The 26,897-nt window shown below is 28.7% G+C and overlaps 1 protein-coding gene across 1 annotated transcript in view; it reads right to left on the bottom strand.

Annotated features, from left to right (window-relative positions):
* Positions 1 to 17,369, bottom strand: part of LOC123293717 (arrestin homolog) — a 136,678-nt gene extending 119,309 nt beyond the window's left edge. Inside the window, exons 1-2 of the mRNA XM_044874619.1 lie at positions 17,291 to 17,369; positions 13,760 to 13,883 (exon numbers count right to left, since the gene is read on the bottom strand). Coding sequence (XP_044730554.1) covers positions 13,760 to 13,858 — 99 coding nt within the window. The 5' untranslated portion in view covers positions 13,859 to 13,883; positions 17,291 to 17,369. The remainder of the gene's footprint in view (positions 1 to 13,759; positions 13,884 to 17,290) is intronic.
* Positions 17,370 to 26,897: the final 9,528 nt, after the last annotated feature.

Below are 26,897 nucleotides of genomic sequence, written 5' to 3'. Positions count from 1 at the left end.
TTTAACTCCTATTTATTGGAGTGGCCTGACCTTCGACCTTTGGCCTGACCTTTGATAGTAGAGCTCGCTGCGCTCGCATATGGCTCTAATACATGCCTATTGACAATACCTGAATACTATTAAAAATACATAGTACACATAGTATACATAATGTGATATGATTTATATGCGCTCCCACCATTTAATGAAATTTCATTTTTTTGGTACGGAGCCCTCAAAAACAGTTGTACTGGATCAAATTGTAAATCTAAACCATTCTCGAATCTCCACGAACACACACAAAAAATTTCATCAAAATCGGTCCAGCCGTCTAGGAGGAGTTCAATTACATACACACGCACACAAGAAATATATATATTAAGATATATATATATATATATATATATATATATATATATATATATATATATATATATATATATATATATATATATATATATAAATAAGTTTAACATTAACATAATTGCAAACTATATTCTCGGATCAAGCAAGGTAAATTTTTATATTATTTATTGCTATCAAAATTAATTATTCAATAACAATATATTAATGTTAATAACAATAATAATAATTTATTTTAATCTATCAAAGATCATTAATTAGTCAGTTTTAGTCAGAGTCGAGTGGTTTTCATTTTTACTTACATGTGCTTCTGATTGGCTGATGATTTTAATTAATTTAATTAATAGCTAACTATCCGTGTTGGATAAAAAAATAGAAGAGGACTTCTCGTCTTAGAATTTTATTTTCAACCTGATGCAACAAAATTGTGCGGTTCTTACGCGACACCCTGTATATTACATGAATACAGGTATAAAAAAATTGAACCTGAAATTATACTATAACATTTATCCTACATTTTTAATAGGTATATCAAATAATTGCAATACAGCTTTGTTATATGAAAATAATGACCTTTAATCACCTAGTAATTTAAAATAACCTATCTGTCATAAACGTATCATCAAATTTAAAGCATGGACTTTGAGTATAATAAACTTCATTTATTTTAAATGTTTACAATAAATAGTAATTAATTTTAAAATAATTATTTATAATGTGATTTTAATGACACTACATGTTTGTAATTCAACACTGACTACGCATACATATTATCTACGTCGTAGAATCAACTATGTTAATGTGTATATTTGAGGTCAATATAATCAAACTTGTTAACGTGTAATAACTTGTTAACGTGTTACGTGTGCCAGCGTAAAAAGCTAAAAATAATTTAGTTAAAGGTGAGTCTAAAAATAAATAAGCCTAAGACATGAACCTCAAAAAAATTTAGATGAACAATTCCATATAGGTGGTTTTTAACGACATAAAGCTAGAAAAAAGCGACATAGAGCTATTTTTTGGACCATTGACCGTCTCTGTTAGCTGCTATAAACTTTCAAATTTGTCGTCAATAATCGTGAAAAAAGCATAGGAATTCATACTTTTTTGAACATTCTTAGTTTACGTTTTTCACCAAAAACTAGATATATGCAAAAAAAATAAATTAGGGATGTTAAAGCCAAAGTAAGATGTAAATGACTGTTTAGTTTACAAAAAAAAAAAAAAAAAAAAAAAAAAAAACATTAATTTTTGACGAATATTTAGTCTAAATGCATAACCTCTGTATAAAGGGCAACATTGTTGAATTTACTCTATGTGTTGTAACTACGAGATGCTGATACCACAGTAAACATATTAAGGCAATATACGGCAGTATTGATTGTAGTGTTGTCAGATTTATTTAAGTAATATACTATTATTATTTAAAGAACTATATTTTTATTCTTTTAGAGTTACCGAGTTCACTCTCGTGAACTTTTCGTTAGTTAGTCGTTAGTCGTTTCGTTAGAAAACCCTCAAACTATCACGCAATACTTCCCTTTCACTCTTCTTCTTTAATGTTCTTTGACTTGTCCACCCATAAAAAGAATGAAATCCAGAAAACAAAAAAAATTACACTTATCTATAGAGCGGATCACAAAAATCAAATAATACAAAGATCATTCAGTTTTCCCCAAATTTTCGAATTACTTTTTCTATTAAAACTTTATTCGGATTTTAATGAACGTTTTAAAACATAAAATAGCCAAGAAATTTAAGATAAAACGACGAAAAAAACTATTTCGATTAATTTAAAACAAAATTCGTAATTCTACTGAAAATAAAATAACGATGCGAAAAAAATTCACTATGATACTTGCCTTTGATTCAAGAACAACATATATAAATAATACACACATAAATGTTTGTATTAAAAGGATTATTTTGTTATAACTTTCACTTCATATGCCATCACTTATCCTCCTTTTGTTTTAGCCTCCTTTGTTTTTAAAACTATCAATGTTTCTCTACTATATTGTGCCTGTATTATATATAAAACCTATCTCTACAGTCACTCTATCTATCAGAAAAAACCACATGAAAATCCGTTGCGTAGTTTTTAAGATCTAAGCATACATATGGACATAGGGATAGACAGCGAGATGCGACTTTGTTTTATACTATATACTAATGATGTATATTACGATCAGGATAATTATCAACAAAACACAAACAATACTCAATTCATACAATACGAAATTGGCTTATTAACATAAAATCCATGTTGTTTTTATGTATTATCTCCGTGCGTAGTCCCGGTAGGAACATTCAAATCTACGCCAGCGCTTTCAGTGAATAATTTGGGCATTAAAGAGCGGTGTTGTTACTAATTTTCAATTCATTTCGTAACTTTTCATAATTTTCAATTTATTACATGTAAATTTATAGCAAATATCAAATTAAAAATATTGAAAACCAACAATAAAGGAAATTTGTCGCATTAGAAATTGTGAAAATAAGTATAAAATAACATAATTAGGAAATTTTTTTGAAAATAGTATTAAATTTTCAATGTTTTGCATACATGCAATCCATAGAATTATAATGTCCATCCACATTAATATATAATACGATTATATTAATAAAGTATTGTGTCGTTATCATAGAAATAAATACATACAATTTTATGGGCAAGTTTTCAACTGTCCTTTTAAAATTTACTTGGACTATACCGAACATTAAAAAAAATCAGGACCAAATTGGCTTATCCGTCTTCAAGTTATTCTTCCCAACACACAAAAATTAATTTTTATTTTTGTAGATTCCAATCCCGTTCTATATGCTCTGCAATTGCTCAAAAATTGACAAATTCCCGGAAAATCATGTACTAACACTGATAAATGTATCAAAATTATCTTCTTAACAACCAAGTGTTTCTATATTTTTGTTAATTATCCTTGCTATTAGAAAATTGTATTTAGTTATTTTACCCAAAATTTATTTGCTAATGTAATTATATTGGGATTTCTTGGGTGGGTACCACCTATTACAGTTTTAGTTCTATTCAAATAGGACTAGTACTAAAAAGACACATGTAAACATTTGTAGCATTAAATCATTGAATCAAAAAAAGAAGATTTCTCTTATGTTGAAAGTAGTCGTTTTAAAAAACATTAAAACATTTTCACATATAATCTTGACTATCGAAGCAGAAACATCTGGGTATAAAAGTATCAAAGCATCAAGTAACTGTAATTTCTATACATTAAAATATATTTTCAATCTTCTTTGAGGAGAAAGAATACACCGAGTAGTTTACAAAAATGTTAACTCTATGAAATTCATAGTATGTACTACAGGTAATTCAGAAGCTCGTTACTGTTGTCCATAATGTACTAAATTACAGGAGTTATTTTTTATTAAAATAGGTTCTTCTTAAATTTTGTTAAAATGTCGCAACTTAAGATATTAAGGGGTCATCTTTATCTGTGGTATACGTTATTAATAAACTTAACGCCTTATAAAATTAGACTATGCAAAAGAAATAATTTTTTTACTTTTTGAATGACCAACCGGTAAAATAAAATATGTACATACACATTTCAATAAGGATTAGTTGAAAAGATTGTTATTCATTCTCAGTATAGGAAATACACATATTTATGTCTTATTCATACAGGATAAATGGATGACACAAATGAGAGAGCCAATAGAATATTTTGAATAAAACCACCAAAAACTTTACATGAAAAAGCGGTTTTAGTTTTTAATATGATGAATTTATTATTATACTAGCTTGATACCAGCCCGCTTCACTGGGCTTTAAAGTAACAACCACCGTTTTGTAGCCTCCACCTCTCTTGATTTCACGTATCCCCCTTCGATAACATTTGAACGGATTGTATTACGCAGCTAAAAGATATGCACAAGTTTCAATTTTTTAAATTGTAAAATAAGTAGTCATAATTCATTGAGTGTATCAGAAAAGATAGCCATGAATAGTTTGACATTTACTATTTTAAATTATTACAGAAATCTTTAATTTATGGTTCAAAATGATGATCATAGATGGTCTAGATCTATGATAAATGATTTTGATGATAAATTAAAGATTTGTATAATAATTTAAAATTGTAAATGTCTGATTAAATTTTATTTTATTTTATTTTATTTTTTTAATATATCTTTATAAATTATAGCTCATGTGTTATTTGATGTATGAGCTATATTGCTGTACAGTTTCATAAAAAACCATTTGGTAGTTTTTGCGTGAAAGCGTAACAAACAAACAAACATCCTTACTTTCACATTTATAATATGTAGGGATAGGGATAGGTATTGATATGTACCTGCTATTTATTATATGTATATAAATAATCTATATAAATTCTATTTTATACAACAAATATATAAATGTCATAAATCACCTTTAGAATAATTTTTTGATACAGTAAACATAATAATTGTTTTCATTGATAAATTATAATAGTATATTTTCTACAATTTTGTTTATTATAAATATTTCCATTTTACTGATATTTTCCGATCTATTAGTCACTCTCAGTCTGAGTCGAGTGGTTGGAATTTTTAGTTACAATACTTCTGATTCGTATCAAAAAATGGAAGAGAATTTATCGTCTTATAATTTTTTTTCCTATCTGTTGCAACAAAAGCGTGCGGTACTTACCGGACACCCTGCCCTTAAAATTATAGCGACGTAAAATAGGTTTATTTTTCGTTAAATGTGCTATTGTATACGAAATAGCATGTTGACAACCGGAAATATTGTCGAATATTGTTTAAATTTTTAAAAACTGGCCCAAAATTGTTTGTTTCGAAAATAATACTATTGCATTTTTTAGGTCAAATCAAACAAAAAAGGGTATCACACATGTTTCATCTAAAAACTAACCATTGTTAGAAAACACATCTCAAAATTTAAAAAAAAATATCTACTATTTTCAAAAATCGAAAATGTGATGAAAGTTTTTTTCCTTAATTTATGCACATGTATTTGATATGTAATTGTAATTTATAATATTCCTAGAAGTTCTCAACGGTTAAGTTCACTTATTAAGAGATTTATGAAGAGTGGTTGTTTTTTGGTATGAAATATTTCAGTTGAATTTATTTTGAACTTGTTCAGTTTTCGATCTAAAAGAGCTGCGATTAACGTCACCAGAGATATGAAAAGAGTGCAGAAGAAAAACGATCAAACGTCCATGTTGTTATATTTTGTAATTTATTTTGTTTGCTATTAACAACTTCTTTTCCATCAAACTTACATTTCCTATACATAATTATAAAAAATATTAATATAAAAAATATTAACCAACATTTTTAACTTATTACGTAAATACACAAATAAATTCTGGTCTATCTGGTGCTAATTTTATTATATAAAATATTCAAAACTTTAAAAACTGTCTCTCTTAGTCTCCCATACATCATTTAAATATAAGCACAGCACATAATCAGTAATTATAAAATAAGTTCTTCTAAGTACACACCACAAAGTAAATCTACACAAGTTTAAGCTGAACAAATGTTGATAACAGTTTTTTTTTTTTTTTAACACATTCAATTTAATTTTCATTGCTGTTTTATTGCTTTTCCTTATGCAAAACTTTTCTTTAAGTTCGCCTACAAAAACTGTATTTTTAAGTTTACCATAATAAGTTATTTTATTATTCATAATAAAAGTTCATATTATTTATTATAGAACAATTTTTTAAATAATAATGATCATGTATGTCCGAGTTTTCCCATAAACTGGTTGTTCTTGCTAAGATAAATTATAAACAAGTGTAAACAAACAATTGATTGAATTAATTGTTAAAATACCATGTATAGACAGTGTTGATTACACTGTCACATTACACATGCATACATGTCACACATACATTCATGATATTTCTATATAATGCATACTATAAAATTTACGCCTTCTTTGCGCCCTCGCTGGTAAACAATGATGTATACTAAAAAATGTTGTTATAAACAAAAGTTGATTATTTGTTTATAAGGAACATTTATTACATTTAAACTTTTGTTCTGTCTCTAACGGTTTACAAGATGGGCTCTACGGACCCATGATATAATTGACCTATGTTGCTCTTTTACGAACTCGACCTCACTTTTTACGTCCTAAGCACGCAATAAAAATTTCATCGTCATATCTCTTTTCGGTTTTGATTATCGTGATGACACACGGACAGACAGTTGGACAATCGGAAATGAACTAAGTAGGTGATTTTATGAACACCTTTACCAAAATTTTGGTCGTAGCATCATTATTTTTAAGTGTTACAAACTTAGGACTACACTTAGTACACCTTGATATACATTACATATATGTATACATGGTTTAAAAATTAGGAAGCTACAATATAGGAGTTAACTTCACTCGTATACCACTAATATTGTTGTGTATGAGCTAACCGCAGTAAATTCTCACTGATACCATAAAGGTCCTCTGAATGATTGTAGGCTATCAATCTAAATTCGGAAATATGTCTAAAGGATTAAAAAATTCTTGCTGCATTTTATATCAAAGGCACTTGTTACTAGTTTTTATATTCTATGTTTTGTTTTTTTTTATGTTCACTGATCCTTTTGTCTCAAAAAAAGTGAAGGTTGAATTGTAATTAGGGTTTTCAGCTTCAAGATTTTAATAATAATATGTTTTCTAGATTCCATTTTGCTTAACTCCCACATCATTAATGTTAAAATGTAAGCATATGTCCCGTCCTTTTTTTTTTAAATAAAATTTGGGAGTATACTTATGATGGCTTAGAAGCACAAAATTAACAATGTAATTTTTTATAATTTCTTAGAAAAAGAATTCAGTAATAAAACCTATATTACAAATACAAACATATTTATTTTACCATAATCATTTTTATACCTTGTATATATGAAATATATCAAAGTATTCTAAGTTTAGTCCTAACACTTACAAATATTAATGCTACGAACAAAATTTTGGTAAAAGTGTTCATAACACCTGGGTAGCCCACTTCCGGTTTTCCGTCTGCCCATCAAGCTGATATTTTCATAGCGTTCCTAGGACGTAAAAAGTAAAATTGAGTTCGTAAATGCAAGGCAGGTTCATTGGATCTTGGATCTTGTGTAGGACCCATCTTGTTAACTTTTAAAGATAGAACAAAAGTTTAAATGTAAAAAATGTTCCTTTTAAAAAAAAGTAACAACTTTTGTTTGAAACATTTTTTCGAAAACATTGTGGTTTACCCATGAGGTTCCAAATTAGGCGCAGATTGTATATCACATGTTGTATAGGAATATCAGTTATATGTGTGTAACATGTATTTATGTGTGGCTATCTAAGAGTAGCTATCTTTTGTTACTTATATACTGTCTACAATTGGTATTTCAACATTAACTCATTCTATTGTTTGTTTTCACTTGTTTTATTACTTTATTAAGGTTACATGAAAATCATGAAACCTTGCCTCAGACCTTACAGTATGGCACACCTTTCAAAATAAATATGGTAAACAAGAAGGAGTTGTAATAGCCCGAAAAATGTATCATAGTATTCTAAAATTAATCCAACCAAAACAATTAATGATATTTCTTTTACATTGATTTCGTGAATTTTTCTTGCCATGATTACCGCCCAAAAAAGCCCGAATTATTTTATTTTATCTGAAGAATATTTAAGCAATTTTTTTACAAAAAATAATGGATGTTATTTAAACACATAATGCAATGATATTAGGTTATTTTGAGCTAATTATGTAGCATTTGTGTTTAAATAGTGTAGCCACACTCTGGCTATACTAATACTTTACTAATTAAAATAAGCTCTCCAATAAAGCCAATATCACAGTTATTTATATTATTTTTATGTTTTTAATTCAATTTAAAATTGATAGCTGTAAAAAAAAAAAAAATTATAAATATAATAACTTCATGGAAGAAAATTCATTATACCAATGCATTTATAGTATCTAAGATACAGGAGGCTATTTAATTCTCTAGAGTATTGTTTGGATAATCATGTGATTTTACTTCGTTACCGACTGATTACTGTGTGTCTATTTTATTCCAATCATTATACATTTTATATTTTCCCCGTTTAAAGTAATCTAAATGATTCCGGGTTATTTAATTCATGGCATTAACTACGGCAGCTACTACTTTTGCAGCTTACATTATTTCATATCATTTCATTCAGAGAGAACATTTTCACAAAAATTTTGCAACATCGAGATTTCACAGCTAACATTTCACACATAAATTGGCCAAATCTCTCGAGAAGTGGTCTCATGTTAGAAATACATTAACTTACTTAAATAAAAATCAGTTTGATTCGATTTTGTCTTTTTAACGAGGTTTATAGAAAATGTTTACAAATATACAAGGAAATTTAGCATTTTAGTTGCCTGGTGACCTGGGCAACCTGGGCAACCTGATTTCAAAAGCAAACTTTTTGAAAAAAAAATCACAATTTTTTTTTTATTATTCTTATTATGCTTGTAATAGTCATGGAACGTAGAGAAAAATTTAAAAAATTCATTTTCTAATCACTTTTTATTATGTTATATTTGCATGTTATAAAAGTGGGAATTATGCATTATTTAATGCCCAAACGAGGGAAATTATCTCCCAATAATCTTCAATATTCACAAAGTAAAAAAATACCTTCTTGAACTTAATGCAAAAAACAGCACCTCGAACCATCTTACTGCGGAAATTGTCGTGGTTTTACCCTTTTTTGTGTTAAAATTTCTCTTCTAAAAATAAATTTAAATAAATTCAAATTAAATATACAATCTTATTTATTGATATCCGGTAAAAAGTTTCAAAGAAATTCATTAATGCAATCATTTTTCTGATTGGAAAAGTTTATATAAATCAAATAAGTTGTTTTAAGTATCCAAGTTTCAACGAGTTTCTACTTCTGTTGATAAAAATGAAAATGCACTTATGAGATTTTGATGAAAAAAAATCACATATACAGGGAATAAATATTTTTTACATTGTAAATATGTAAATATAATACTTGAAAGTTTTGTATTATAATGAATGATGGAATCGATGTTTCGTTGAAATCAATTTTATTCAGTATTTTTTATCTTTTTATACCATGTATACATGCAATTTATCAAGGTATACTGAGTTCAGTCCCAAGTTTGCAACGCTTAAAAATATTGATGCTACGAACAAAACTTATAGGTGTTCATAAAATCACCTAAAGAGTCAATTTCCGGTAGTCTTTCCCTCTGACCACTTGTCTGTAGTAATTAAATGTAACGTTGAATTCGTAAATGAGCAACATAAGTTATTTGGGCTTGGGGTCCGTAAGACTCATCTTGTAAACCGTTAGAGATAGAACAAAAGTTTAAATATTCAGATATAAAACACCGTTTAGAGATATAACAAAAGAAAAATTTTCCTTATAAAAAATAAACAACTTTTGTAACATTTGAAACATTTTGGCGTAAACATCACTATTTACCTGTGAGCGCGCAAATTAGGTTAGAATATTATACTGTATGTATTATATGGGAATTTCAGTTATGTGTGTTACGACACCACACAAGTGGTATATATACACGACTGTGGCTATCTAAGAGTGACTATCTTTCTATACTTACATGACGAAAAAAAAACAAACAATTGTGTAAATAACACTGTCTATACATAGTATTTCAACAATGAACTCAGTCAATTGTTGGTTTTCACTTGTTTTATTTTAACTTTTTGTAACTGTTGATTAAAAAACTTTAAGCGAGGAAGATCTAGAATAATATGCTCGTTGCAACTACAAGGCATATTGAGGTAAAGTAATCAAAAAATCAATATTTTTACCTTTTAACTTAAAAACTGATTTAACCACCCCTCGTCCCTGCCCCTGATTTAACCAAACCCTCCCACTAGTATGATGTTACATATTTAGAAATAATTAAATTAAAAAAGTAGTTTCAAAATTTGTTTATTTCCACTCAAAAGCCGATGACATGTACGGTGACACTTGCAGCAGGTCTCACAAACAACGGACGCGTAGAGCGGTAGGACAGCAAGACGTCTTAAGCCTACTTAAATACAGATCGAGTTAGTAATATTTTTAAGTTATTTGTTTACGTATAATTTTCACGTTCTAACCAATTTTTTTTAGATTTTGACATGTAACGTGACAAAGCTTTAAAATCCCCCTACCTAGAATACAGGTTTGAATGTAAAAAATGTTCCTTATAAAAAGAGCAACTTTTGTTTGAAACATTTTTTCGTAAGCATCACTGTTTACCCGTGAAGGCGCAAAATAGGTTAGAACATTACACATATATTGCGGTAACTGAGGAAGTGAGAAGAAAGATCCTCTTATTACTTTGTGGTGTTAAAGTGACTATCTTTGTTTATTTACATGATGTAAAAATGAAACTACTGCGTAATAAACACTGTCTATACCTGGTATTTCAATTAACCCAGTCAATTGCTTGTTTTCAGTAGTTTTTGTATTAAAACTGTCATCTCGAGATCGAAGCGGTTTGGTGCCTACATTTACGATCTTAAAATGTTTGTTTTGATGTCCCCTATAACCTCTTAAAGTTTGTCAGTATAATTTTGAAACATTCTGTGTCCTCTACACACGGGAAGATAGTAGAGCATTTTATATTTATTAAAAATTACACTTTGTCATAAACGTAGTTAAACACAAAAACCTTTCTAAACAGCAATTTGTGCTCTTTTCCAAAGTAAAATGTTTATCGTATATCATTTCAATCTTTAACAGAAACAAGTCGAAGTGAGAAACTCTTTTTTTTTTCTCTTTACAAAGCTCGATTCAAAAACTTTAACTTAGAATACATTAAAAAGAATTGAATGGAAGCTTTCAGTTGATCAATTTAATGAAACAATTGAGCTTGATTGCAGTCCCAATGAATGTTTCAAAGGCAAACCAAACCCTGCCTAGGGAGGGCACATAATATGCGAGTATATGTGTACTTTTGTATCCGGTAGGAAAACCTTTTAGAGGAATACACAAGAAATACAAAATGTATATTCTATTTTAATAGTAACCATTTCCTTATTAATAAATATCAACAACCCTACTATAGTGATTATACCGTTGCTCTTCTTCTTGTGCTATTTTCGTGTTTGTTGTTGTATACATTTGATGTTACCAACATCGTACCACCATCAAGCTACCTTTTAACGTCTCAATGAAATATTTTTATGTTAAAGAAAATTATGTTTTTTTTATCTTATTTATTTGCTAATGAAAACATAAAAGAAATATACAGTAGGTTTCCAAATAAAATCCATATTTATTGAGAGCAGAACGCAAACGCACGCTGTCTTCTAAATGCTGTGAGTCTAATAATAATCTTATGCACAATTGAGTTTCCAAAAAGCTATAAATTTACTCAATATTAAATTTTTTTCTTCGAAATTTATATTTAATTTCCTCACAGTACCAACGCGACCACTCCCTTTTACAGTTTGAGTTGCTTCAAATCATTTTCGTTTAGCAGTTGTTTCCATTCAACTATTTATCTTTTTAATACCAAATTAGTTAAGTTCCAAGACCGGAAGACTAATTAAGATTAAAGTGTGTTTGCATATTTGATCCCTAACTAAAAATCAGTTAAAAACGAAAACTTCCCAAACATATAGTTTATTTAGAGAAATTTCGTACCTCATAGCTGCTTTTTGGCCTCTCTAAGCGTTGATTTTGATGAGAAGGCTAGATAATTCTCTGTCAGGTAGTATTTTAAAGCACAGCAAAGGCTTATCGAAATAATTTTTCTGAGCATTAAAAAAGGTCTCAGATTGGCCGTGGGACGTGGGAAGAAGTGACATTCTCTGACATAGATAATACGCATTGCTTTTGCATACAAGTACAATCCATTATTTAATTATCGAAAACTACAATACTGTTAAGATAAGTCTTGATTAATTTGCCTTTATTTTTTTGAATTTTTTTTTTTTTTTTTTTTCGTACAAGTACAATGCAGAATTTTTCAATGGGGTATCCTTGGCTAAAAACAGGCTAGAAAAATAATACAGAAATGATACAAAATATGAACAGTAATTAACTTTCTTTTTGTTTTGTATGGGCACTTTTGTTACAGACATGTTAAACAAATTAGAAACTGAACAAAATTAAATCTTAAAAATAAAATCGGTGCAACAAATCGTTGCGGTATATTTTTAAACCATGGGTCAAGTTTTTGTCATTAGCTTGCACGATTAGCTTTAAAATAAGGAATATCATGGAAATTGATGAAGAAATAAGGAATCTATAAATATATAGGAGACTTTCTATAGAAATAGATAGATAGATAGATAGTCACTCATCACGATATCTCTGGAACTATAAGACCTAGAGATTTGAAATTTGGGAGGAATATTCCTTTTGCCAAGTAGAGGTCAGCTAAGAACGGATTTTACGCAATTCCTCCCACAAGGGGGGTTGCGGGGGTGTTCATGAATAAAAAATTCATATTTTTCAATTATGACTTTTAATAGTTCAAAACTTGGTCAGAATGTTTTAAATTACATTTAGAAATTTTTTTAACCTTCGGAGGGTAGAAAGGTGTAGCGAGAAAGTGGGAAGGAAATATCGAATATTTACAAATATACCTAAGTGGGGTATCCAATAAAAGAGCATGACGTGTACATTACAAAACTGTTATCCAACGCAAGGAAATGTGGAGGGAGGGGTGCAAGTGGGGATGTTGCCCAGCAAAGCGGGCGGGTAACAGCTAGTAATATATAAGATTACTAAAACTTAATAAATGGCTCCATTATTCCGAGCTTATTATTATAAATAGTTTTTTAAACAAAAATCTGGAAAATGAGAAAAAAATGTTTCGCTATAATAGCGGTTTAAAGTTTAAACATTTCTCAATGGGGTGATATTTTAAAATATAAAATTTCGGATAACAAACATCCTGTTTTGTATAATTTTGGAAAAAATAACTCTAATATTTGTTTTTTAAGTATATTCGTTTTAAAATTAAAAAAAAAAATTATTAATCAAACTTTAGATTGTGCTCAATTAAAAAATTTCGAATTCTTCGAACGATTTTCACAAATACAATTGGTTTTTTTTTTCAAAATTGGTTTAGACTCTTCACTTACATTTGACAGACTCAATATATTCATGTGACAGGCGTGATTCAATTCTTCTACGGTAAATGTATCGATTATAAACGTTCAAATATGCCCTCATCAATAAAATGTATCAATGTAATACAAAATTTCTAAATTTTTGTAAGTAGCTTCATAGCTTTCTTTGATCACGATAGTATAAATTATTGATCAAAATTAAAACTTGCCATTCGTATACAGTCACTTAACCATTTTCTAGATAGACATTTTTAAACGGTAATTTCTTCACTTACACTACATTTATGATAGATACTTTGTATTTAGAAAAAGAATTATAATTTTTTTTGCTTACCTGTAAAGGGGTATTCATTTCTTGGCATGGTCCAAGCACACTTGGTGGATAAAGTTGAGCAAGGCACATTATTGCCTCATTACAAAACTTTAATCCCATAACTTCTTCATCTTCTCGACCATACCTGTAACCAATTATTCTTATTATTATTATTTATTTGGCGTTTTACATGATCAAAGACAATAATAATCACTGTTTGTATCTTGTAAAGGTACAAACTCAATTCGAAATATAAAAAAAAAAAAAACATTAAAATAAAAATAAAAAACATTTAAAACAAAAATAAATATCATCGATGAAAATACACACAACATTTGTTTTTTTATCCAAAATATATTTTATTTATTGGAAAATATGCTTAATTTTGGAAATACCGTGGGTGTTGAGAATATCGAGAGCAGATTTAATATTGAGATTCACTAACATATCTCGATACTCGCCAGCGGTGCCAGGATACTCCTCTAGAAAATGCCCTATCGACTCATTTATTTTTTTACTTTCCCATTTAAAGGTATAAAACCTGAAACTTGCCTATAGGGCTTGTAGTCTATGCACGAGTTGCCGCTAGTTGTAAAAAATTTATTTTCATTGTAGCAGATATTTTAAATAGGCCAGAAATAGATCTCATACTCATTTTAAGAGGAGGCTCTAACACCAATACTAAATATGATATGCCACTTCCTCTTACTTCTATATTCAAAATGTTGTAAAGTTTCTCAAAGTAGGTTATTCTAAGAAAATAAAGTTTAACATACAGCAATGTAATAACAACGTTCAAAGGTGTTTTGAAGCATAGTGTATATTTTAATGAAAGTCTTTAATCTTCTTATTACTTTCATCATTCATGTGTGTATACTTATTCTTAAAGTGCATTTCCGAAATCGATAAAGTTTTATCATTTACAAATTGGTTTTTATGTAGCAAGTTATTTTTTTTTAAATAAATGCCGTTGAAAATTTATAACTAATGGTATAGACGCCTATTTCTAAATAAACAGTTTAGAACTGTGTTACTAGCGTCTCTGAGAAAAGTCAGCCTATTTGTATAGATTTCATTGATAATTTTAATATTATTGGTCTTTATATGTCGTTTATGGCCGTGCAGTCATGACCGGGCTACTATCTAATACTATTAGATCATAAATGCTACTATTCAATCACATATCCTTAACATATACATAAATTTAAAAAAAAAAAAAAAGACTAGATTGAAAAAATTACGTTCCATGAATACTTTTACACAATTTTTCACAAACAAGTCACAAAGTTTCTTTCTCATTTCCAATAATATATTCGTTTCTATGACTTATGTGCAATTTTGATTTTTTAATTACTTATTGATTTCAGTAAAGACATCTTTACTATATATTGTATAATCAGAATCTCTTCCTGAATCACTAATAAGCACGTTTAGAAAAGTCTAAAGCACCTTTGAAGTCTAAAATTTAAAAAAGTTAAAAATTTGGGAAATAGACAAATAGGGCTTTTCATTATAAAATTACGATTCACTTGTGTTTCGTACACAATGATTGATAACCAATGTGATAAAATGAATATCAAATATCTTCTATCATAGTCTAACTTATTATTGTTTTTACGAAAAAACGAAGTCAGCGAATGATGAAAATCCCTATTCTTATAACATATTTGGCGGCTGCGAATGGCTTTCACTATAAACAACAACATGGTATAATTCTGCATATCTATGTTTTAGATAGCTTTATATGTATTATCTAGTAGTAAACAGTAGTGCCATCTAATACAAAGCCAATTACATTCGTGACAGTCTGTATATATGAGTTGAAACACTCAAATTAAAGAGCTAAGTGTATGATTTTGAACAACATGTAGGGCAAAACATGTAAACCTTTGGGGTTAACAACCATATTTTGTTATTTCGATAATTTGTTTTCGAATTTTTTCCTAAAGCATATTGATTGTAATTGGATGTACACAATCTTCTGATTTGATATTGAAGTGATTTGTTAAGGTCAAGATGTGTTAGTTTTAGAAATCAAAGACGGAAATGAACATGAAATGAACATAAAAAAATGCCAATACATGGAATAAAGTGCAGTTGAAAGCTTAGCTGCATTTACACTTTGAGAGAAAAGATTGAAAGCCTTCCACTGCATATGCTACTATTTAAAGATTGGATATTCAAGGTTCTTAAGAAATTACCAGAGCTACCTAAAAAGGCTAACCCTTATTCACTCAAACTGGATAGATTTAATGCTAGTTCGTTTAATTCGGGCTGGTCAATTTTGGGAAGCTCGCGTTAGGAGAGAGATGTAAAGATGCTGGACATTTGAAAATATTTTATAAGCGATTCTGCATCAATCACTAAAGAGAAGAAAATCATTAAAATTATTAAATAATATCTCCTATGAAAGTTATTTATAATCGGCCAGGAAATAAAAATTGCACGATATTAATATGATGATTAAATAAATACAAACATAATATGATTAAATTCTAGTCGATATTTCCTAACATAATTGATTGAACTTAATCATATTTATTACCTAAGATTAAATTGCACCATTTGGAAGAATATAGTTCATGTAATGAGTCATAGGCAAATACATAATTTTAATAAGTAAATTATACTTAAATATACCGTGTTATATAATATGATAAAACACGCACACACGCTAATAAAATAGTTACCAAATGAAAATATAATATAATTTTTTTATGAAAATAAATAAATTAAAAGAGATTAGAGTGTGTGGTACCTTGGTTACAATGCATCTTGGATCACCCTTCAGGATGTCACAGCAATTATAATCGGTATCGAAATAGTTAACTAAACCATGTGCTTTGGTTTTCATATAATAGAAACTAAAGTTTTGATGTTAATGTTGATAAAAAATTATCTTTTGTCTTTTGCGTGTTAAATCCACTGCATACTTTTGGTTGTACTGTTACAATATTTCAGTTTTAAACACAACTTAAAAGGTTGAGAAGATATATAATTTGAAAAGATGTACCGTTGTATTAGGTGGATCAAAACAACATACTGTACCAGTGATCATTTATTAGAGGTAGGAATTTAATGTTACATTTATTTTGATCACATTTATAAAATTATATCCATAGGTTAGCATATTTCAAGATCACATACAAAAGCTAAAGTGCTATTCATTCTTGGTCAATAAACAAAGTAATTGAGGCTGGAGATTCAAGGTACATTACGTTCTTAGATTCAAGGTTCATAATTTTGCGTATATGAAACTTTACTTCCTCAAAATTTATCGTTATGCTCAAAACTAGAATATGGTATAACAACTTACCTACCAATAACCAGAGAGTATGCTATGCAAACCAATCAATTGACAACTTGTAAATAAATAATTATAAAAATCCATATTTTCTAGTTTTCCTCATAATGTAAAGTCACAGTATATTTTCTTGGATCACATAGTAACATAAGGTTCATTTTTATCGATTGTCATTTAACAATTAATTTAAATTGTGATCCAAGATACAACACTTTCGCATGTAGTTCTTTATGTACCTAATTACTTACCGAAATGTTAATGTGATTTGTCCATATACTTTACGGTCTTCTATATATTCTGGGTCAATTAATAGTACACCTTGCAGTCTATCAATACGACCTCCAGATACAACCAAATCTCGACTACATAAATATAATGTAAGTTTATTGTTAGGAGATGATTTCTTAAATACTCTGTAACGAAAAGAAAAAAATGAGTAAATTAATTATTATTTTAAAAAGATTTTAAGGGAAATGTTTTGTATATTTGTATTAAGGGAAATTTTCTTTGAATGCATTATCATTTTTTAACCACTCCCTTAAGTATTGCTCAGTTCAAAATTTTTTTCCCGCCTATAGTAAAACAGATATTCGCTGTCAAAGCTATAACTTTTTTATTGTGTTAAACTTAGAAATTGACTAAAAGTCACATATTTTATATCATAACTTAAAAACTATACAGATTTTTTACTAATAATGCCTCTCTATATGAGCATATTTTTTGGTCTTGACAAACGGGTGTACAACTTTTAGAGTTAGTTTCTCAAGGTTAATTAAAAGCTGTACTTGTACTTTTGACGAAGAAGTTGAAGAGAATAACTGTTTTATAAGTTTAATATTATATTTTTAATTATCAACAAATATCCCAGAAGTAATTTTAGAAATAATTATAATAAATTATTAAATATAATTTACCTAGAGAACAGTCTTTTATTCCGCTTCGTGACCAAAAATAAGCATTACATATCGAAATGGGTAAAAATTAAGCATCAGGTATCGGTACAAATATATAAAATTGTTCTAATCGTTACGTAAACCGAACTCATGAACTGAAAAAAAGACTATTTTTCATTGATAATCTGAAAATGGAAATAGTTGTTGGAAATAGAAATCCTGAAAGAAAATCATGTAATGTAATTTATCATCTACCACACGTTTTGAAAGAATCCGCACATTTAACATTGGAATCCGCTCTTGATTAAAGATGCAGAACGATATTGTCCTTCTTATCAATTTTTCAAATAGATGAAGCACTATGAAACCATTTGTTTCGGAATTACAGCCCTTGAAATAACAAAAAATCGAGTTTCAAAATTTGAGAGGATTTTTGTTGCTGAAATTGATTCTTGTATATAAAGTCTTAAGAAGTTTTAACCAAAGATCATATCCAATATTAGGCGTACGGTATTCATTGAATAATTTCGATATTTCTAGGAACAATAAGACTATACACACAGGCACAGACCAATGGCTTATAATAGTTTTTTGGAGGATCCACTTAAAATTTATTATGAAATTTTCGAATAGAAAAATCGATTTAATAATGACTCGATAATAGAATCAAATTACATAATTGTTCACTATTTATATAGAGAAAACAATTTAATTATTAAGCTGATGAACACGAGTGGTTTACCGAGAATCTACCACAAATTCTATAAACAAACAGTAATGTTAAATTTCAGTTTCAGTTTTTAGTCTCCAAATAGTGACATCATATCATCTACATTTGTTTGAAACAATCTGATTCTGATTCTTATTTTGTAAACTATTATTAGAAACTATTGTGTTTTTCTGAGTGGCACAAATATATTTACTAGGTATAATAATACACATGTTATGTTCTATCATCGGAAGATTTCCACAAGAGGTCATTGTTCAAACAATGTAATACCATACCGGGTATGCTCAATCAAGCGTGACTGCACCAATTCTATAGTGAAATACTTTACTTTAAAGTCCAGGTACAGAGACTAAGTTGTTTAAATACACTGCTTCTACTTGAAAGAAAGCTTAAAAGATGACGTTCTAATAATTCCTATATTTTAGCTCTAAAAACCATTTTGGTAATTCAAAAGCTCGAACTCACTTTGAGACATAAGTAGAAATAGGATCAATTTTATCGTGTGTCACTCAGAAAGGTAGAGGGATGAACTGAACTGGATTTTAATAATTTCATGAATACCTATGCCAAACTTTTGTATCAATTTTATTATAGAAAATAGTTTTGTTTGACAGGATATGAAAATAAATATAAAACTTGAGATTTTAACATATAAGCCAGATGAAACATAATTTAAATTCGAGCTAAGTAAATTTCACTTAATACTTTCATAAAATATTTAATTTTGAATCTTAAATTTGAGTTCAGTTAAGGGGAAATGGTTATAATCAATCAATTTTATTTTAAAAGAAAATAGTTATGAAAAATATTATCTCTTAATTTTGAAATGGGTCTCATTGAAACTTATAAAATTGATCGAATTAAAACTGAATATATTTGTGTTTTTGTGCCATTAAAAAATCGAAAGAACTATCGAGCAAAACTCACCGAAAGCAACCAGATATTCAGTACCTGAGTTAATCTAAGTTAACATTATTAAAATGGAAACAGGAATCAACAAATTTAACTAATAAGTCAGTGGGTATTTACAATAAAAATCAATCTGCTTTTTCTAGTAAAATTGTAGTCTCAGTTCTAGTAAAGTTTTATCAAAATATGCGTTATTCACGATGACGATCACGAAAATCCCACCAGGATGGCGGAGCCCATGTAGATTTCACTTGTAGTTAAAAGTAACTCGTAGCTAAATACCGCAAAAGCATAGCTTCAATGAATAAATTGTCCAACCAAATACTTAAAAATTACGATTTACAAACCACCAGTTAACTCCTAGAATTGTAAAATTCTGTATTGTTTTACCATGATAATCCACTTTAAAACGTCGATTGGAATGACAATATAATAATATAATAAGTTTTTCCGATTATCCTGATCAGGAGTTTTAGGACGATTTCTTCAATATCTATCCGTTTCCACTTTTTGGGAAAATGATAAGGAATTTTACAATTCTAATTCAGGCAGTACGTTTTATATTGAAAACCCGGTACATTATTTTTTGTGTGGGAAACAAAATAATAGTATTTCTTTGGTGAACAACAGTAGAACAAAATTTTAGTGTATAATAGTGATAAGCAGGTTTTAGTAGGAGGTATAAACGAACATAAACACTAATGTTATAACAGTATGGTATAGTTTTTGTATGTTTTTTTTATTATACCTTTGTGCACTAAATGAATCTGTAATCGGTTGTTGCACCATCATTGATGGTGATAAACTTGGATCTTGTTGTTGTTGGTGTGACGTGATATTGTTACCACCACCAGTACTTGAATTGTTATCAACTCTGAAACAAAATAAGAAAATATCAATAGAAGTAGTATTTGACACGTGTTTTGAATATAAAGATGTTTTTGTTATTTTAAATCATTGTTATCAAAGATACAATCGAGTCAATGAACGGACGATTTTATATCCGATATCCCAGAAACTACTCCACACATGTCATGGTAGGTTTGAGTTTTGGTTAAAATTTCATAAAACTGTAGATATAGGACGATATTGTTATCCAGTCCTTAAAGTAAGCAAAAACTGAAGTTCGTTTTTTATATGAATAAATCATAATAATTATGGTATTGTAGCTTCAGGAATTTAATGCTCAATAATATCGTATATGGGGATAAAAGACATGGCAACTTATTTTTTCAAGGTTTTTTTTTTAAAAGATCAAAATTAAGTTTAACGTATTTTTACATTAATATAGTTAATTTTGAAATAAAGCAGTAGGTATTAATCCACTGAATATAAATAAATCTAGATATCTTTAATGAAAAACTTTCAGCTCCAACATACAAAATCAACTACTTCATTATTAATTCTGGCTTATACTATTAATCTCATTATCTCTTTCGCATTACTGAAAACAAATTATGCAGGTAAGTCCCTTGGACAAGCCGCGTAAAGTTGAAATGAATTTGGTCTAAATTTAAGACAAAATGTCTAGCTTTGTTTATTTTCATCCGATAAATGTGAATTGTTTTAGAAGGTTCCGCCCATTTTTAATCAGGATGGCAATATCGTCCTTTATCTATAGTTTTAATCCTTTCTACTCTGGAAAACTTCTGGCGATACACAATGAGTGTTTTCAATAACTTAACATAAACGACAAACAAAACCGTCGAAAAACACGACTTGCATTATCGTGACACTCGGATCACGTCTGAATTTAACTTTATTTAACTTAATTAATGTTATTTGATGAATCCTACAATAAAATCATAGTATTTTCTCTTTCATATGCGCTAATAGTCTATACTTGTAACGATTAAACAAACTGAGTTTGATAAATCGTAGTTTCGGTCAGAAAGGTAGAACATTTATCGGTAAAAAAACCAGTCTTGTAATTAAAAAATCTGGCCTGGAAGATAAACTTAACTTCACCATAAACGTACCGTTTGATATATTAACCTCTCTTATGAAAAACTCTCTAATGAAATTGAGAAATGGAAAGTTTTAATCTTGTTTGAAGCAATTTAGTTCGTAGGTACTTTATGGCCCAATCAGTTTTCAATTTAATCGCTATAAAAGAGATGAGATTTGTCTAATTTATAATGATTATTCTTGTCATTTAATTATCTAAATTATCTTTACCTTAATTTTATTACATGAGTTTTAATATATTGCATACGAAAAATTCGATTTCAGTCGAAAATTTCTATCAAATTGATTGTATGTAAAAAAACTTGCAAACTTAAGATGTTTGTCTTTATACAATAAAAATTTTTTTGTTCTCAAAGATTTTCTGAATGTCCCACCGTTTAAAAGTTTTCGATTTCGGGTTATACGCACAGATTACATCAGATTACATGCAGAATGAACAAAAAACTTGTTCAAGATGAAAATAGCTTACTCCAAAATCGAAAAATTTGATTAAGAGTGAAAAAACCGTACCTTATTTTTTGCATGTTTTCATATACTTTGTATGTATATGAAAAAGTTTGTGAGTGGGTTCATACCCATAAAAATATACCAAGATGTTTACTATAAATACATACATAGAGCATATGTCGCTTTTAGTTATTATTATAACTAAAACTTTTGTTGTTTTATTCTGCGAAATAGTAGGTAAAGAATTAATAAAAAAAAAAGAGCTTTCAAATACTTTATTACAAAAAAATAACCGTACTGGAAATTTGATAACAAAAAAGTTTTCATCTCAATACATTTTCAGCATATTATTATTTTTTATTTTATTTTACATAATATTTTACCAAATAAAATAATTAGTACCTATATTGCACATTAAATTCAAAAAACCTGAAAGGTTTTGCTCGCGAAATACAGTCGTAATTTGCTATTAACTGTTTTTTATTATTTACGAAGATGTATGATAATAAATATCAACAACAAAATTAATTTCTTCTTAACTTCACTTATGATTCGACAGATTTTTAAGCCATACTCAAAGATACCATTCTATATCTCGTGATTTGAACTAAGTTTCAAAGATTTAATATATTATTCTAAAAACAACTGAATTCTTAGATATATAGAAATAAATTCCATGTAATTCTAATATAATAATATTAGAATTACATAGAATTTATCTTCATATATCCAATTTGTTGAGATTTGTGTATAAAAAACCTTGAAGTTTTTTCGTCTCAACCAATTTGCTTTATATTTGTTTTATTTTGAAGAACACAAATAACACGTGAAGAACATAACTAACGATAAAAAGGAGTATTTTTCAAGGCAAAGATTCAAAAAAAAACAAAATTTTTAATATCGGTTTAGAAAGAATTCAGGTTCTTAATTATAAATATAAAATATTTAATAATATTTTTAATCTTTCTGCCCTCTAAAATAGTTTTTTTTCGAGCTTCAGCTGGTTGAAAAAGAGCGTAGATTTATGAGGTATGAAACAATTATCATTTTCTTCACCATAACGTATTGGAATTCAGCCAGATGAATATCTCGATAATGATAGGTACATCGAACCAAAAAACTTTTACTCTCATCACCCTCGATTGCATATAAAAGAACATAATCTACGCCGGATTTTTTTCGAAAAATGCAGTTATTAGTTTCTTCGAGAAAGCATTTCTAATTTCTTTAACAGCTGCTGAGATTTATATACCAAAACTTTTGTTTGACTCTAGTTTAAAAAAAATTTAACAACTCATTTATACACAACTTTTGTTTCTTGCAAAACGAGTTTCTCACTCCCATGCAAATAACATACCAAAACAGCTTTACATCGCGCTTTGCAATTTTAATGTAGAATTGGAAAGCGTATTATTTTACACAAACAACATTTTTATTTGATTTTTTCTATTAATTTGCCACATTATTCTGATTCTTATAACTATATCAATTTAAGAAAATACATGAAAATCATTTATTTAAAATGTTGTTATTTATTCACAAATAATCAATAAAGCGTTTTTCCACCAAAGCGTAACATATCTTTTTTGATAAATACAAAAACAAAATCATTCCTGCTACTGTGACTTAAAATTTATAATACTTTGAAATTATGTGGTATATCCGAAACTCGACGAAATATTCAAAGGTTTAATTCGGCTAAAATATTATTTCCACTAGGTAGGCCATGTTTGTTTTCTATAAATAATCTAGTTTATTAAGGACTTTCTTTCGAATTCTACTCTTACCCAATTTGCTAACATGCAATACTTTCAATGGTACACGAATTTAATTCTAAAAGTTATAAAGTATTCTTCGAATATAATACTTGAATTTGAACAGAAATAATAAGTATTCTTTGAATATAATATTTGAAACTATATCATCATTAGATAAAATAGTTGTCTGTTTCATGTTTAATTTAAGAAACATGATTCCTATTTTCCAAGTCCATAGAATACTATTATGATTATACATATTTCAGTTTACCTACTGGTTCAATATAACTGTATTTTAGGATATGGCACGTAAAAAAATCCATGAATCCAAACTTTCTGTCGCGTGGTAATTAAGCTCATGAGTCGATCTGGAGCATTTTCTCTTATAGAACATATATACGGCTATTTTCAAATTAGAGGGTGTAGAAATCTGGGGAAAAAAGTGACCACTAATCGCCTGGAAGTAACGGTAAGTCAAAGCATGTATTTTTTTTCAACTGGGAAAAATATTGACAAAACTTGTTGCCGATTTCGGAAGGGGTTAGGGTTGAAGTAAACTGGAAAAAAGTGGATAATAACCGGATAAACTCAAGTTCAATTAAAACATGCACTTTTATGGAAAAATAGTGGCAGTCACCGCAGACTGGCAGAATGACGGTAATTTGAAATCAAGCGTGGGAGTAAGCGCTTGATAAATAACTTCCATAACGACCGCACAAAAGTTAAACAATAATGGCAGACATTTCCCTCTTCTGCTTTAAAGTCTTTAATAAACTAGATCCACAAGCTCAAGCAATTTGTACATTTCGTTTTATGCATGCAAATGTTTGCAAATAAAGATTACTTTCGTACAGCGTTTACGAACAGCGTTTATTAAAGTAGTTTTTGTGTAGACATTTCCTTATTTCTAACAAAAATATTATTAAAATTGATATCTTTATGAAAATAATAATAATGTTATTCCCAAATACGTTTAAAAACCATGTGGGGTGATATTAAAGGATTATATCACACACGTCGGGAAATTCAATCAATTTTCTGGTCTAAGTTCGCAATATAATATTTTTTAATTCCAATTAAGTTCTAATATGGTAGACTCAGGCACAATTTACTAAGTTAAATAATATTTCCAGCAGCAAAATTCACCTCTTATAAAAAAAAATCAATAATTTCAAGTATTCTTCAAAAAGTCGTCAAATATAATATTGTATATGTATTTATATATATGTAGGTACTACGTCAAGAAACTCCCTCATTCTGTAACAGTTACTTCAAATTGTGGTATACAGTACGTATTGCTAAGGTTTTTATAACATGTTGGAAAAATAAGTTATAATTTCATCTTACTAGACGAGATGCAGTGCAATTTAACAGATCACGGCCCCTTAATAACTTTGGTAGTAATTATAAGAGATGAAACGGATAGTAGTTTGGTTACCCGGCTACCGGATATTCGGCCTGGCAGTTTCACTTTTTCACTTGTCGTCCTGATTTTATGTTTGATTGATTAAGAAGAAATGTCATCATAAAAAAAAAAAAACAGTGACGATAACAAGTACGCGGCATGTTAATTGTTTCAGGTTCAAATTTTTCGAGGTAGTGAAGGTAAAGAAGGCAATAACAGATCATCTGCTATACGAATGAAAGAAGATGGAACTGAAAACATCTTCACACGTGAATCTTATGACACTGGCCTGGTATACGAAGTCAAGCGGAGTCGCCTCTTACCCACAATTGCGAAAAGTTTGGTATTTATTCACCGGAATTTGCCACTTGTAAAATAACGATAATTTTATGAATTTTACTATCGAGAATTCGGCCTGACAGTGAAAACAAGTCGGATAGGCCGTATATCGGATAGCTACCGGATATCCGTTTCATCTCTAATAATTATATCTCACTTTTTATCTCAACATTTATGTATGTAATTGAGTACTATTTCTATGCAATATCTTGTTAAAGATGCACACGCTGTATATTATTGTTAAATATTGTACAGTCAAATACGCTCTTCTTCAAATTTAAAAAAAAAAAGTTACAGTACAATTAACATTAGATACTTGTTATACCATGTAATATGTAATATATATCAAGGTATACTAAGTTTAGTCCCAAGTTTTAACGTTCAAAAATATTGATGCTATGAATCAAATTAGTATAAAGTGGAGGGCCGTTAGATTTATACCTATGAATCCAGGGATAGTCAATGAATGTTTATAAAAACTGTTAGACTGCATTGTTTAAAGCTAACGTAAAGAAGTTAAAAACAAAAATTTGTGCGATCTTGTCCAGGGGGTGGGAGCCACCCCTTCTCGTGGGAGGAAAAGTTTATGTTGAAAATGACAACGGAAATCGATAAAAGAATGAATTCTAATTCTTCTTGAGGGGAAAAATTTAGCTTTATGCCAGCAAAATATTTAGCCTCTAAAACTTTTTTCTGTAACTAGACTTTTTTTAGAGTTATTTAATGATAAAGACATTTTTTGTTTTTTATTCGAAAAATTTTATTGAAAGTGCATTAATTAAAAAAAAATATGTATCTGAAGCTGTTAGAACTTTTTGAGCAAGTTGCCAGTATCTAAATAAATTGAAAAGCGGCAAGTATTAATTTTAGCTCCCGTGGTATATTCATGAGTTTTTGTGCTAACATAAAAAGAGAGGTACGAAAAACTTTTTTTCATTATAACTCCGTTAATTTTCATGCAAATGACTTTTTCCATTTTCATGGGTTTTTATCGTACTTTAAAAATTGTATGGAGTTCTGTCTTCAAAAAAACAAATTTTTCGGTTATTTGACGTTAAATACGCCGAATTTCAATCGCCAATAACTCGTATAGTATTGACTTTTAGAAATATACTTAAATGACTTTTTTTGCTTTAAATTCACCCTTCTATCGATTCCCGTTGTCATTTATAACATAAACTTTTCCATTTTAACATTTTTATACCTTACGGCTCTCTGTTAATAGGTACTCATAAAATCACCTATTTAGACCTTTTCAAGTTGTCCGTCCGTCTTTCGCTGTCTGTCCGTCAGTCATCAATATAAATGAACAACAAAAATACATTGGATCTTGGATCAGTAGGACCCATCTTGTAAACCGTTAGAAATAGAACAAAAGTTTAAATGTAAAAAATGTTATGTAAATTA

The sequence above is a fragment of the Chrysoperla carnea genome, chromosome 2 (genome assembly GCF_905475395.1).
Source record: "Chrysoperla carnea chromosome 2, inChrCarn1.1, whole genome shotgun sequence".
Classification (NCBI taxonomy): domain Eukaryota; kingdom Metazoa; phylum Arthropoda; class Insecta; order Neuroptera; family Chrysopidae; genus Chrysoperla; species Chrysoperla carnea.
The sequence above is the reverse complement of the archived record's forward strand: the minus strand, read 5'-3'. Positions and strand labels throughout refer to the sequence as shown.